Here is a 14,408-nt window from a genome sequence, read left to right as displayed (position 1 = left end):
AAAAAAACTATTTTTTTACTTTTAAACCTCTAAAAATATCCCTTTAACTCCTTTTACGAGATGGATTTTTTTTACAGTTTATAACCTAATTATAAGTAAGTTTATAATATATATGTATATAACTAGTTTTTCATCCAATTCTATTTTGCTGTGCTAATTATCTTTGCAAAATCTTTGCAGTGTTTTTCATATATATATATATATATATATATATATATATATATATATATATATATATATATATATATATATATATATATATATATATATATATATATATATATATATATATATATACGGAATGAGATAATTTGATACGGCTGTTGATACTGCCCCTATAGAGCGTTTATGAAACTAAAAGAATTGTTATGAACATGATTTAATTTTCTTGTGCTAGTTAATAGCAAATGGTGGCATTTATCGGGTAAAAGTGCATAAAAACTAATATACTCTAATATTTATCTTTTAAACTATATAACGTATATATGTTCTAGTCTAAAAAGAGAATTTATACACGTGTAAAAGGTTCGATAGTTGCGTACTTGCTCAAGTGACTTGAGAAAGTACGTATCTATTGGCAAACGTGACAAAATATACAAATTATAGAGCATGTAGAAAAAATACCGAAGCTACTATTCTTAATACATGTTAGACAGTCCATAGCGTGATTATATACGGAGCATTGAAAACATGAAATCGTAAAGTGGTTGTTTATGGTTAATCTTAATTGTAGCTAGTAACACATTTTGTATATTTAATGTTGGTATCTGCTGACGCCTTCTTTTTTAGCTATTTCCGGTGTAACATTAAACTACTTTTTTCAGGAATCTCATTTAATAGATATATATAAAATAATATTTCTAAATTGTAAATTAATAAAAATTTACAACATGATATTTTTTTCATATTCTTACTACTTTGTTTATAATTTGTCATTATTTAGAATAATAATCAATGTTGCCATCACACTGGCCAAGTAATAATTTCGTACGCAGTCGGTGATATTTACAATTATTATTTCTCTACTGTTTTGACAAATACAATACAATTTGCTATAAATTGTTATTCATATCAGTATTTCGTTGTTTTAAGACTGAAAGAAGTCAAAATATCGTTGAAGGTGTGAATATGTTTTGGTAACAGTTGATGTCGGCATAGTGGATACATTTGACAAAATATGGTCGTACGTTTCGTCTGAACAGATCAGTGGTGATGAGTGAGCAAACTGAAAACTGTTATTTGGACGGAGATGTGGTATGGGTGAAACTTGGCTCATGCTGGTGGCCAGGGGAAGTGGTTGGCTTCGAAAAGCTCCCCCCTGATGTATTGCCATCTTTTCGGAAACCACCTATTGCTGTGGTCAAATTTTTCCAAGAGGACACTTAGTAAGTATATAAATAAAATGTAATATTTCTCCGTTTTTTGATAATAATAAAAATTTTCTGTTAATATATGTATATGACTTCCCTTTGTTACATTCTTCTTGAAAGGTCCACTTTGGTTATTTACATAATTAAATTTATATTTAAAAATTATTATAACTAATCATAATACCGTCTACTGCATAATTATTGATGTCAAATTAGGCCCAATAAATAATTACGAAAATAAACGGATTTGGCCGTCTCAACTGAAAATAAATAAGCCCTTCACATAATACTTTATAGTTTTTTTTCAATGGGTGGAAATGGATAAGTATCTCTACCAATATACAGTAACAGAGCACTAGTATTTTTATTGGTAAAAATGAATATCTGCCTGTCTGTGCTATTGGTATATGCTGATGGGGTACCAGTGAGAGATGATGTGAGGGTGAATGCAGGTCAATTGACACATTATGATGAATGCGATAAGAATTAACCACTATAGCTTTCAGAGGGAACTGCATGTAGGTAGACCTGATAAGGTATATTATAAGCAATGGAAGTGATGTTTTTAATGGGTGATGATGGAATAGTAACCCTTGCTGTTGATGGTATACACTGGTGGGGCACCAGTGAAAGATGATAGGTGACAGAAGTGTTAAACCTCTTTATTTATTTTTAAAAGGTTCATCAACAGTGTAAATACAGACATTAATTTTAATTGATATACAGGGCTTGCATCTTGCATTTACACCAATTACAGATGTACACAACATTTTCTTAAGTCATCGATCACACTATTGAGGTCACCTATTACAAACAATCCCTTTCTTATCAGTGGAATATCATTAAGAGATGATAGGTGAGAATGAAAGCAGATCACTTGGCCTATCATGATGGATTTTACAGGAATAACCATGATAGTTTACAGGAAGGCCATATGGAGGTTGACCTGATTAGGTATATTACTAGCAATAGGCTTCTTAGACTTCAATACTAACAGTCTCTTTCCCCCACTATATGGTAATTATTATTAAAAGAAGGGCTTTTCTAAGTGAAGAAGCTTGTGACATCTATAATCTTTTGTGCTTATCCTTGTTTAAAGTTTGTTGTTCCTATCAGCAATTTTTTTATCTCCTCATGATATAGTGTATTTTCCAAAGGAGATATATCATTTATGTATGAGTGGGTTAAAGTCACAAATTAAGTGCTGCAACATTTCTTCCTATTTGTGTCCAAATCTGCAAATACTTTTTGGGCACAAACCTAGTTGGGTCATGTGCTTGTTTAGTTGTCAATACACCTATATTATTTTTACTCCAATGAACTAATTTCTTAGAGTAATTTTCTGAAACCCCCCTTATAAAGACTTTTTAATGATTTCATACCTGGTTACAAGAGCCAACTATTATTTGCTGCTTTAAAACTTAGAAGCTTTCAAGTTTAAGATGTCTGAGCTTTAGGCTTCGAGGTATGCCACATTAAAATTCTGGTCTTATTTGGATATTCTTTGCCCCTTCTTTTGCTAATTGGTCAGTTGTTTCAGTTCTATGAATATTTGAATAACTATCTCAAATAATGTTATTTCTGCTGCAATAACATTATGCAGTTTTATAAGTTTTGATTTAATTTTGTATGGATCAAGTGCAAGTTATGCCGCTGGACTATCCAAGATAATAAATATATAATTATCTATGTAGTTCAAACTTAGATTTAGTTATACATATCTTATTGTGGCTATAGTTTCTGCCTGAAAGATTGTGGCATACTTGCCTAAGTTTTAAGAGCTGTGTGGTCTAATAACATAGACACCATATCCCACATTTTCTTTTTGTTTGTGTTCCGAGTAAGACAGTAGATAATCTTTATTCTATTTGTCTCTTTCAGATATTTCAATTTGTACTAATTTTTAAAATTTTCTTCTGGGGTCATGTCATTTGGCATTTCCAGAATGGGATTACTCTTAATTTATTAATTAATACTGGGAATAATAATAATTCATAACGGGACTGTTAACTCTTCAAGGGTTTTGAGCATCTGCGATTGTTATGAGTTTCATCTGTGGGAACTATTTTGAAGCATATGGGATTTAGTCTTTTCCTGTATGAATAGGGGTAGGTGTGTTAATTTCAGTAATGCATTCAGAGGTGTTCCTGGGATAGTACTCAAGGCACTTGTACCACTACATAATACTTGCATTTGGTCATCTGTTTTTATCAGTCGGAAATTGGTAGTTTTAAAGCAAGGAGCAATAGGCATATTTAATGTGGAAGCTGGTAGGGCCATACCAAAGAGTTTTCAGCAATGTGCAAAGATGTGTTTGAGAGTACATATCTGGCTTTTTAAGGAGCCAAGCCTTCCCTGGAAAGTAATGTTATATTTTGACTTTGCCAAAGAGCTGTACAATCCTATTTCTCACAACAGAAATTGTCCTCAGAAGAATCCTCAGTTCACATGCCTCATTTTATAGATATACTATCTATAATATTCATGAATATAATATTGCAAAAATAAAAAAAAATGATTATTTGTTTTAAATGGATCAAGTCAAAAGCTACTCAACTGATTTTAAAATTCTATCTACCTATGTGAAACCAAGCTGGATTATTAATTTATAACTGAAGAGTTAGAAAATTCTCTTCACATGAATCATAATATAATTAATTCATAACTAGCTAAAGAAACTTACTCTCAGTACAAGATGCCTATTAAAGTCGGAAAGTTATATGAAATTAATCACAACAGATTGTAATGCGGTCTTTTAAATGCCTACTGAAATGATAGAAAACTTTACTGTATTTTATAGTCCATCATAGAAGAAGATGTTACAGTATACTCATGTCTGTGCTAGTAACACTATTGAAACAAATAAAAATTTTATTATTTATTGCCTAAAATTCCTTCCTTCCTGTAAATGATGTATCTATTTTTTATGATACATAGTATGACACAACCTTATCACTCATCTGATAGAATGTGGTAAGGAGGATCTATAAATCATTATGAATATCACAGAATACACTGTGATGCCTTCCCTTCATGTCATTTCTGACTGTGGTGTTGCCTGATTTTATTTGGTAGCAGCAATTGTTATTATTGATGATCTTGTATAAGAAAACACTGCCGAATGACTTCACTAGTAGGACTAATCAATGTGTTGTTAGGAGCCAGTGAATGCAGGTGGCTTAATACCACAAAGACGTCAAACAATTATACAACCCATCTGATGATAAATGGTTACTGTAGCCTATGGCCACCTTCAACTGGATTATTTCTTATTGCAGTCTTATGTGAGAGACCTATGTTGAGCAGTGATCAATTAATGGCTAAAAGGGTTGTTATAGTTTTGGATATTTTTTTTTATATAAACTGAAATAATTGAATGACAGTTACTATATTCTCAATGTATTATTTAAAAAAAAAATTTATACATCACACTTTTATTGTATTCATACATTGTAAATGTGTGATTTTCATATAAGTTTACATTAGTAATTGTTATTTTTAAAGATTTTTTTTTATATAACTTAGAATGGCAAACAAGCCGACGCCCCACTTGATGGAAAGTGGTAACCGTCGCCTATAGACATGAGCAGTACTATGGACATAACAGAGTGTAATGTTGCTATTCCTGAGGACTCAGGTGTTATTCCTCTGCACTCTGTAAATTCATTGCCATATCCCACCCTTCAAACTGAAACACAGCCATGCAAACACAACTGCTTCACATAGAAACATGAATGGTATAGAGGTGCCCAAGCAAACGACTTTTGTACAGTCTCTCTCTGGTAGGTAGGTCAATTTATGATCTTACATTTATTTACAACTTGTATTATTAATTCCAGATACAGATATTTGATTTTAATAGCAATTATAATTATTCTTTCAGTGAATATGTCAAGAACACTAACTTAATCTACAAGTACAATTGCAGTCGAAAAAATGAATTTATCAGTAAGGGACTATGTAAGTTTAATTTTTGGTTATTTATGTATTCATTAATATTTGCTACTGGGTACCAACCTAAATATAAATATAATTATATATGCTCAAGATTCTAATGGGTTAAGCAAATCTGTCACTGTTTTATTAAACAATACAGTTATGGTCATCTCAAACTTGCACAGATAAAAAAATTTGCTGTAACATTGTTATCTATAGTCATAACTGTAATTTCTAACCAGTATGCCAATATACAATATTGCCATATATTCTATATGGCAATATTGTCTATTTTATGTATGAATATTAAATTTGTTTCTTTCATTATATAATGAGTTACAAGCTTATCTATGTCTATAAAAAAAAAATCTAATATGTCAATCAATGGACAGTTCAAACCAGACTCAAACTTGATACTTAAAGTTTTACAGTGTTTTCTAATGTGACAGAGAATTAAAGAGAAAGGAAAAGCTACCTAATTATTTGTAATAAATTAATTTTTCATTCATTATTAGATTCAAAATTTTATTCAGTGAGCTACCTATATTTTTTCAACATAATAATTCAGAGTATAAGTACAGTGTATGCATAAGAATATACAATATATTATAGTATAGTGATTGTGGTGATAATTGCATAATGAAAACTTTTTTTTTTTTTTTTGTAGACATGTATAGGACAAAACATGGACACATGGAGAAATTTCCAGAAGACGTAATTCGAGCAGAGACAGCAATTGGTGGTGACATTGAGATCCTAACTAGGGAAGAGTTTCAAGAGACCAAGAAAGAGAGTTATGCTGGCTTATTTGGTGACCCAAAGAAAACACCTGGCTCTGGGAAAAAAGGTAATGATAATAAAACTATTCTAGTTATCATGAATTACCTAACTGTAATCAGCAGTATGAGTTTCTATATTTCATTGTTAATATGAAATTAGCACATGAAATAATCTTTAAGCAGCCAGTATTTTTATGAGGGTAGAAAAAGGTTTTTTTAACTGTAGTTAGTAGTATAATGAATGGTGTGTACACCATTCATTTTTTTATATTAACTGTTAAACATATGTTTATGTAGATATGTCAACAACCAGTTCCATCAATTTACATGTAGCAAACATATTTATCAACATAGCAGTGTTAAGTATTCATAATTTTTTTTACTAAAACTTTACAAATCTATTTTAATTATATTAATGTTTTGTCACTTTCAATTGAGAATTTAAAAACGTAACAACATCAAAATGCAAAAGCTTTATAAATACAAGAATTATTTATATTTTTACACCTGAACCATTATGGGTAGATTATACCAATGGTCTCTATTCTTATATATGTTTTAGTTACTTTTGTACTTATAATCTTTCAAATGAATTTAAATACTTATTTCATATTTAAGTTTCTTTTTGTATGAGATCCTGACATGAGTTGTATTACATGGTATTTCTTTTTTGTTTCAATATCACATGGATAAAAATTTTAAGAATCCTTCTTGGGAATTTATAAGGTCCCTCCTGTTTATAGCTCAGGGACAGCATTATCTGTTTTAATATATGTATAATGTAGTAATCCTTTTAAATGTCATATATATATATATATATATATATATATATATATATATATATATATATATATATATATATATATATATATATATAAGCCATTGATCACACATTTGATTTACACATTTTTTTATAGTTATATTAGGAACACCAAATAAGTTGAGGGCTCATTTGACGAAAAATGGCAGCTATCTGTCAATGGCAATCACTTATATTGTTTTAGATTCCATGCCCTAGTCATCAGATGCAATATAAATTATATATATATATATAATACAGAGATGTAAAATTAATTTGTTTAAACATTTAAATTGTAAATTATTGAATTACAGGAAGAGGCAAGGGAAGACCTGCAGAGTCACCAAAATTATTTACACCTACTAGAAAGGTATTGAATATTGTAATTATATATTTTCTAATAATTCAATATTATTTGTTTAGTATGATTTAATTTAATAAAAAAAAAAATGTCTATTGCAGATCAAAGAAAAAACTGATTATAAGGTACATATATTAGTTCAAGGGTCAAATACGCCCAGTCAACCTACAGAAGTGTCATCAATACCGTCAACTAGTTGTAATGAATCTGATACGGCAAATGAGAAACCTCAAAATTTAGAGACACCACAAGTGTTAGCCCCATTAATTCCAACATGTTCAAGCTCTGGAATATATTCTTGTCATGCTTGTTCGTTCTCTACAACACGTTTAAATGTTCTAATTTTACACAATAAAACACACAGTGTCACCTTTACACCTTATACACCATCACCTGTGCGGAAAAAACCTATAAAATCGTCCCCAAAATCTACTCCCAACACATCAAAAATATCAAAAGTCCGGCGCCCGCATAAAGAAAAATTAGAAGGGACCGTTAAAAAACCTACTAAATCATTAAAACGTACATCAGAAGATGGAAAAGATAATAGTTCACAAATTAAAAAGCTCAAAACTGATGAAGAAATTAAGAGCAGTCTTTTAGCAGATTGGGATGATATAGATGACGAAGAATCAAACGATGAGTCGTCTACTATGGTATTGGCTGGATCGCCAGAAACAGCAGTTGCAGCTGAATCTCCCGCAATTCCTACTCCAGCTGAATTACCTAATATTCGAGTTGCTGGAGATACTTCACCTCCAACTCATAAACAATTTGATGATTTATCTACTAATGAAAAAGCCGAATCATCTAGTGACTCTAAGTATGAATTTTGTGAAGATGAAGATTGGCCTTTAGAAACAGACGCCGGTAGGAAAATACCAAGAGTAAAAAATGCATCAAAACGAAAGGACGATGCAAAAAGTGTTAGTTTAGATGACGATGAAATGGCAAAAGAAGTCGCTGAATTACTCAATAAAACAACTGTACCAGAATTGCCTTCAGTGCCAGAATCTTTAAAAGTTGAGGAAAATTTTCCTGAGCCTTCTATTGTGAAATCTCCTGATAAAAAACTTGAAAATTTACCAGATTCATCTAAAAATTCTATAAAGTTTACTACAGAAAATCAACCTACAAAAGCTATTTTCAAAACTAAAACATTTTTTCGAAGCCGACACTCTAGAAGTCAAGATGCAATAGGTAAATATATTGCAGAGCAATTAAATGCAGTAGAAAGAATGGATATGTCAGAAAATGAAATTAATGGTTCTGATGCTGTATCATCACCAGAAGCAAGAGATTCTTCCCCTGTAGAACATGTGAAGGTGGCAAGGCTAGCTCCAAAAATTCAACTAAAGAAAATGAAAGCGGAGGCAGCACAGCTGCGAGAAAAGGAAAGAAATAACAAAGACCAAGTTACTGACGATGCGAGTATTCCTATTTCATCAGTGGCGTCCAAATTGGAAGATACATTTGTCACGAATTTTAACACTAGTAAACAGACCGAAAATGGTAATAAAACATCACCATCTTATTATCCAGAAGATGTCTTGTACCCCACTCAGGATATAAAGTTAGTAGATGAAGAAATTATGGCAGGAGAAAAGAATATTCAAAATAGTGAAGAGAATAATAAAGAAAATCTACATGATGGTAGGCCTGAAAATACAATCACTGCTAACAATAATGTTACTAAAGAATGCATTACAAGTCCCGAAATGAATAAAGTTGAAACAACATTTTCTGTTGAAAATTTGCCCGAAACTAAGAAGTCATGTGATCAGGACAAGGAACCTTTTATGAATGAATCTACTGCATCGGCTGTTGATGCGTTATTGAGCGTATCTCGAGATGCAGATAGAGTGACTAGAATTATTAGTAATGATCCACCTGAGGATTTGTTTGAAGATGATAAAGACAATGGAACTAATAATAACATTAACGGTGTCAATGACAATGTAAATCAAATAGATTCTGTTAACAAGGATTTAGAATTGAACTTAGAAAACGAACAAGAGGCTCCTTTCTTAGACGTCAAAAACAATATAAACGAACATAAAAATATTAATAATGATAAAAATGAACATTCTGATAGAAATTCTTTGGATAATCAATCTATTTCAATGGATAGCATTGAACTACCTGTAGAGACCGAAATAAAAAACAATCATACTTCAGAAAATGTGCCTTCTGAATCTGATCTGCAAATTGCAGAAGCCCTTATAAATTTGCCTTCTACAGCTATTCAAAGTAAATCTAATGATCACCAAGAAGTATTTTTACCTACAGAAATAAAACAAACTGAAGAAAATGCTTTAGAGATACCTGATAATGTAGTACTAGAGGATCAAGTTTACAATGAAACGGAAGACAAGAAACCACCCGATTCGAGACTTTCACCTGAATCGATTTTGGCCAAAAGTGATAATATAAACGTTCGTTTTGAGACTGAACAAGAAAAAAGCGAAAATCTGAATGCCGCACAATCATTGGTACAGATGTCAGAATCGGTAGACCATAAAATTAATATTATTGAAACTAATAATGTAAATAATAAAGATTCGTCTGATGTAAGTTCATATAATTTGAAGAAGAAGAACGGTATAGATAATATCAGTACAGTCGAACAAAAAGTAGCTTTATTATCAAGTGATAGTGGCAGTGAATCAATCATTGTAAAACCTTCTGTTAGTAAATTTGAAACAACATCGTCCAAACTATTGAAAATGTTAGAAGAACCTGGTCCTCCAAAACTTTCTTTAACAAAGGCCACACCAACCAAACAAATTGTAATACCAAGCAAAGAAAAGATATTAAATTTTGATGTTGCTAAATCGTCATTATCATCCAAATCTTCTCCAGTCATTATACGGCGCACTCCTTCCAACAAAACCTTACTTAATAATTTGAATGATTTAACATCAGATAAAATAATATTTTCACGTAGTAATAAACATGTGCAAGAGGCGCCTTCGGTGCAAACTTATACAATTCAGACAGCCCCTGAAACTACAACTGAAACTAATACTATTACAATAATTCAACAGAAACCTAGAAAAGTGTCGAAAACACCCACAAAATTACAGAAAATTAAACCCAGTCAATCTCAAAATTCCCTTGTTACTCCATTGAATGATAATAAACCACTAAATACGACATCAACCGCAGACGAGGCAATGTTTGATATTAATTCTATGCCCATAGTGTTGTCAGACGATTTATTAACACCAGAAAGTATTGAAAAAATGCCGATCGTTATGTCAGATGGTAATATTATTTCTAACACGCCAAATCCGCCCAAGCTTATTAAAACAAAATCGGCCACAGTTGAAAACGAAAAAAATGCTGTAAATCCAGGACATAAACCCGAAGTGAAGACGTTATTAATGAATCCAGTGACAGATGTGAATAAGATAACACCTAATATTCTATCTAAATCATCAAAAATACGTGGTGGTAAGCCTATGTTAGTAATTGATAAAGCCACTGGTAAACAAAAAATAATAGTTACCAAGACAGAACCCATGGTGAAAGAAGTTAAACAAACTCCTACTTTAATTCAGCCAGCACCGCAGACTACAGGAAAAACTGAAAAGTTCATAATCTTACCTACAGCTAGTTCACCTCGGCCAGGAGGTCGCCCTCAAAAAATTGTTATTGATCCACAAACAGGTAAAGCTCACGTACTTGTTGCTAAAGGGCCCGAAACATCTATAAGTATGACTGAAAATAAACCTGTTTCGGCAAAGTTAGTACCATCTTCTTCAGATGGTAGCACACCTGGTAGTACTGTAATGATTATAACTAATGCTCAAGGTGCGACATCTAGAATAGTTCTTACTCCAGAACATGAAAGAATTCTTTTCCCTAATAAGCAACAAGCGAATGTGTCACAATTAAAAACTATCACACATCGAATATCTCCTAATCCTAATTCTGGAAATATACAAAAGACAATGGTAACTGGTGTTGCCCCCGTAAAGACACAAACCAGAATTGTACCGAAACAAAAGAATGCGATAATTACTTCTAAAGGTCAATTAATTGTAGGAGGTCGTGTTGCTACCGCCACGGCCACTCAGAACATAGCCCCGATGCCAGAAATACGACCCAGTCCCAAACGAATTGTAGCTGCTGCTGAACCACCAAAAAAAATCATACAGACCATACAGAAACCATCATCAGAACCATTAATATTCTTACAACAAAAGTCTGGCACCGTAGTACAATTGACTGCATCACAATTTGAACATTTTCAAAGGACTGGACAAATTATACAAAAAGTCCCAGCACCCATACATGAAAACAAAATTATCGTCCAGAAAACAAAGACAGTTGTTGCTGCAAATGAAACGATCGTCTCGAAACAGAGGGTAAGAAAGACCGCCATTGAATCATCAACGCCCGTCAAAAAGGTGAAACAAGAAATAGCAATAGCGCCAGCTCCAGCACAGACACTGATGCCTGCCCTGACACCAATATCAAGTACACCTATTACGAGCCTCTTACAACCGAATATAGTCTCTAATACCGTATCGGTCACTACAACACCTAGTTATCCGGAATTGGAGAATTTTGAGGAACTCCTGCCATCTACTGCAATCGCACGACAGTCGGAGGTGGAGGCATTACAAGCCGATCCGCCGGCTCCAGTTCCATCTGTCGCTCCCGCTCCAGCCCCCGTCCCTGCCCCAGCACCCACACCCGCGCCACCAGCTCCTCTCTCAGACGGTCAACTATTGGCGGTGCCCGGAGAGCACTTTGGCGGGCCACAAGGTTCTTTCTATCTCTGCGTCGAAGATAATGGTACTTTAACACCCATAGACAACCGACCTCTTGTTTTGGAAAACAACCAATTGGTACCAATGGCCGTTGAACCTTTACCAATTCTAGCTCCACAACCAGAACGTCGAGACATACTCGAGGCAGCACTTGCTAACAGCGACGTGTTCCACGCAGATACGCCAAGAGACGAAGCGCCCGATTTTCGAGATTTAAATGCGAACGTCTCGGTTCATTGTCGCGTGTCAGAAACCAGTACCACTTTAAATCAGCCCATAATGACCCCTGTAGAAGTGCCGACGAAAGGCGACAGTGAACCTACAGTTCCTTCCAATTTGGAGGACGGACTCGCCGTTATAGGCGTCACTCCTCACACGGTGCCGACCTCGCTAGAATTACCTATTACCGTCACGGATCCTAGAATAGCGCCCAAAACTACGGATCCTTTAAGTGGAACGAACTATGGAACTACATTATTGCCGTCTCCCAATACAGAAATGACTTTTGTAACAACAGAGGAAGTGGATATGCCAGCGGTGGGTCCAATATCGATGCCATTACTAACAGACGAAGAGTCTGTAGGGAAGTCTATGCCGATATTGACTGACGAAGTTGCTGAGCGAACAGTGTCATCTGTTGAGTCTACGATTGGATCGCCGTCGTCCATCGATGTAAGAGAGTCTGAGACGGAAGACGGTAGCCAATGGACTCAGCGGCTACTGACGCCTGGCTCCGACACGTCGGAAACATCTGCCGAGATTCCTCTACAACCAGTCATACAACTATCTGCAAACGATTTATCTCGCCACAGCTAAATATTGATAAGCCAGGACGCCTAATACTATTTGTGAAAATTTCATTAGTTATTTTCATCATTTTTTTATTTATTATCGGTTCTTGAATAAAATTTTTACATTACATATTTTAAATGTGCAATAGAATAAGTGGTATCGCTGTCATCATTTTAAGCTATTTGGTGCGACGATACATGATTTGTTGAAAGGGGGCGTGTCTTTGCTATTCGTCTCTTTTTTTTATGGAATATCTATAGAATCTTGTTAAAGTTGATGTCTCTGATAACTTAAAAGTGAGCTTGTGTCCGTTACAAACGTGCATCTGTGTAAATATATTAAATTCAAATAGTGTGAAAAAGCATATTATATGACTTTTTTTTTTATTTGAATTTCTAATTACATATATAGATATATGCATTACGGAAGAAAAATTTATAGATTAAGAGTTACAGGTAATTGTAAATTTAATTGAATTATGATATTGTTGGATCGTATCTGTAATATATAAAAATATAGGTATACAATATTTTTATAACGTCAAGAAAGGCTTGTGTGTAATCATTACACGGGGAAATATATGGACAGTTGTGACGGAGAAATATATGGACATGTGTGTGTGACATGTGCTGTGTTCATACAAGCGTTTGTTTATGTGGCAAGTGTAGAAAGATCTTAGACCCAAGGGTCATAGGACCATTATAGCACTGGAATGAATGACTATATCATAATGTAGTGTTAATGTTAAGTACAATATTGTTGAGTAACATATGTTTAAGGAACATATTGGTTTGTTTGAGTGATCTACGTCAGAATCTAGATCGGTTTATGAAAATGAAGTCGTTAGCATTAACTTCTGTGTAGTTTTAATAAAAATAAATTTTAATCATAATTATTGTGCTTTATTTTGTAAAGGTGTCTGCATACGCTCAGTACAGTATTTATTAAAATTTAGAATATGGCCTACGATTTGAATGGTCGGCATAATTATTTGTTGTATTTTCGTTATTCAGATTTATATAAATGTTCCTGGTTGATTATTTAAAAAGTGATCTGCTAGCGAACTAAAACGTTAATTATATAAATAATGTATATATATGTTAATAATTTCACACTATTTTATCGATGTAAATAATATCGTACCAAATATATCATTTAGATTATTAATTCTGAAAATTTTCTGCTTGTCAAAATAATACTTTATATAGAAACAGGCAAAAAAGCGTACTAATCTAGTGGTAAACGCTTACTGTAGTTTATGGTAAGTATATAATAACTATGATAGGCAAATTATAACATTTATATTTTAAGAAAGCTTCATCGATCCCACAATGGGTGAGTATGTAATGCATTAAGTCTCTTGAAAGACCTTTATATTTGACATTTTGTAAATCTGACAGTATTGTTTGTGTTTATTAGTTACGGATGTTAACCCTCCGAGGAGGGCTCAGATGGGTGCTCCTCTTTGCCCGTTTTATCACCGAGCCTTTATGTATAGTTATGGTGGTCTCTAGAGGAAGCAGGGATTTTTAGTAATAGAGATTATTACTTAAAAAAAACCCTATCAGTGTGATTTATGCAGTTCCCTGC

The 14,408-nt window shown here is 33.1% G+C and overlaps 1 protein-coding gene across 1 annotated transcript; it reads left to right on the top strand.

Moving 5' to 3' along the window:
* Positions 1 to 953: 953 nt before the first annotated feature.
* Positions 954 to 13,710, top strand: LOC113510588 (mucin-17-like). Its single transcript, XM_026894040.3, has 5 exons — positions 954 to 1,385; positions 5,254 to 5,330; positions 5,974 to 6,153; positions 7,199 to 7,254; positions 7,347 to 13,710. Exons 1-5 carry the CDS (start codon positions 1,213 to 1,215, stop codon positions 12,840 to 12,842), a joined length of 5,982 nt encoding a protein of 1,993 aa, XP_026749841.2. The 5' UTR covers positions 954 to 1,212; the 3' UTR covers positions 12,843 to 13,710.
* Positions 13,711 to 14,408: the final 698 nt, after the last annotated feature.

The sequence above is a fragment of the Galleria mellonella genome, unplaced genomic scaffold, assembly GCF_026898425.1.
Source record: "Galleria mellonella isolate WM207_F2 unplaced genomic scaffold, CSIRO_AGI_GalMel_v1 utg32, whole genome shotgun sequence".
Taxonomy (NCBI): Eukaryota; Metazoa; Arthropoda; class Insecta; order Lepidoptera; family Pyralidae; genus Galleria; species Galleria mellonella.
Note: the sequence above shows the minus strand (reverse complement) of the source record. Positions and strands in the feature narration are given on the sequence as shown.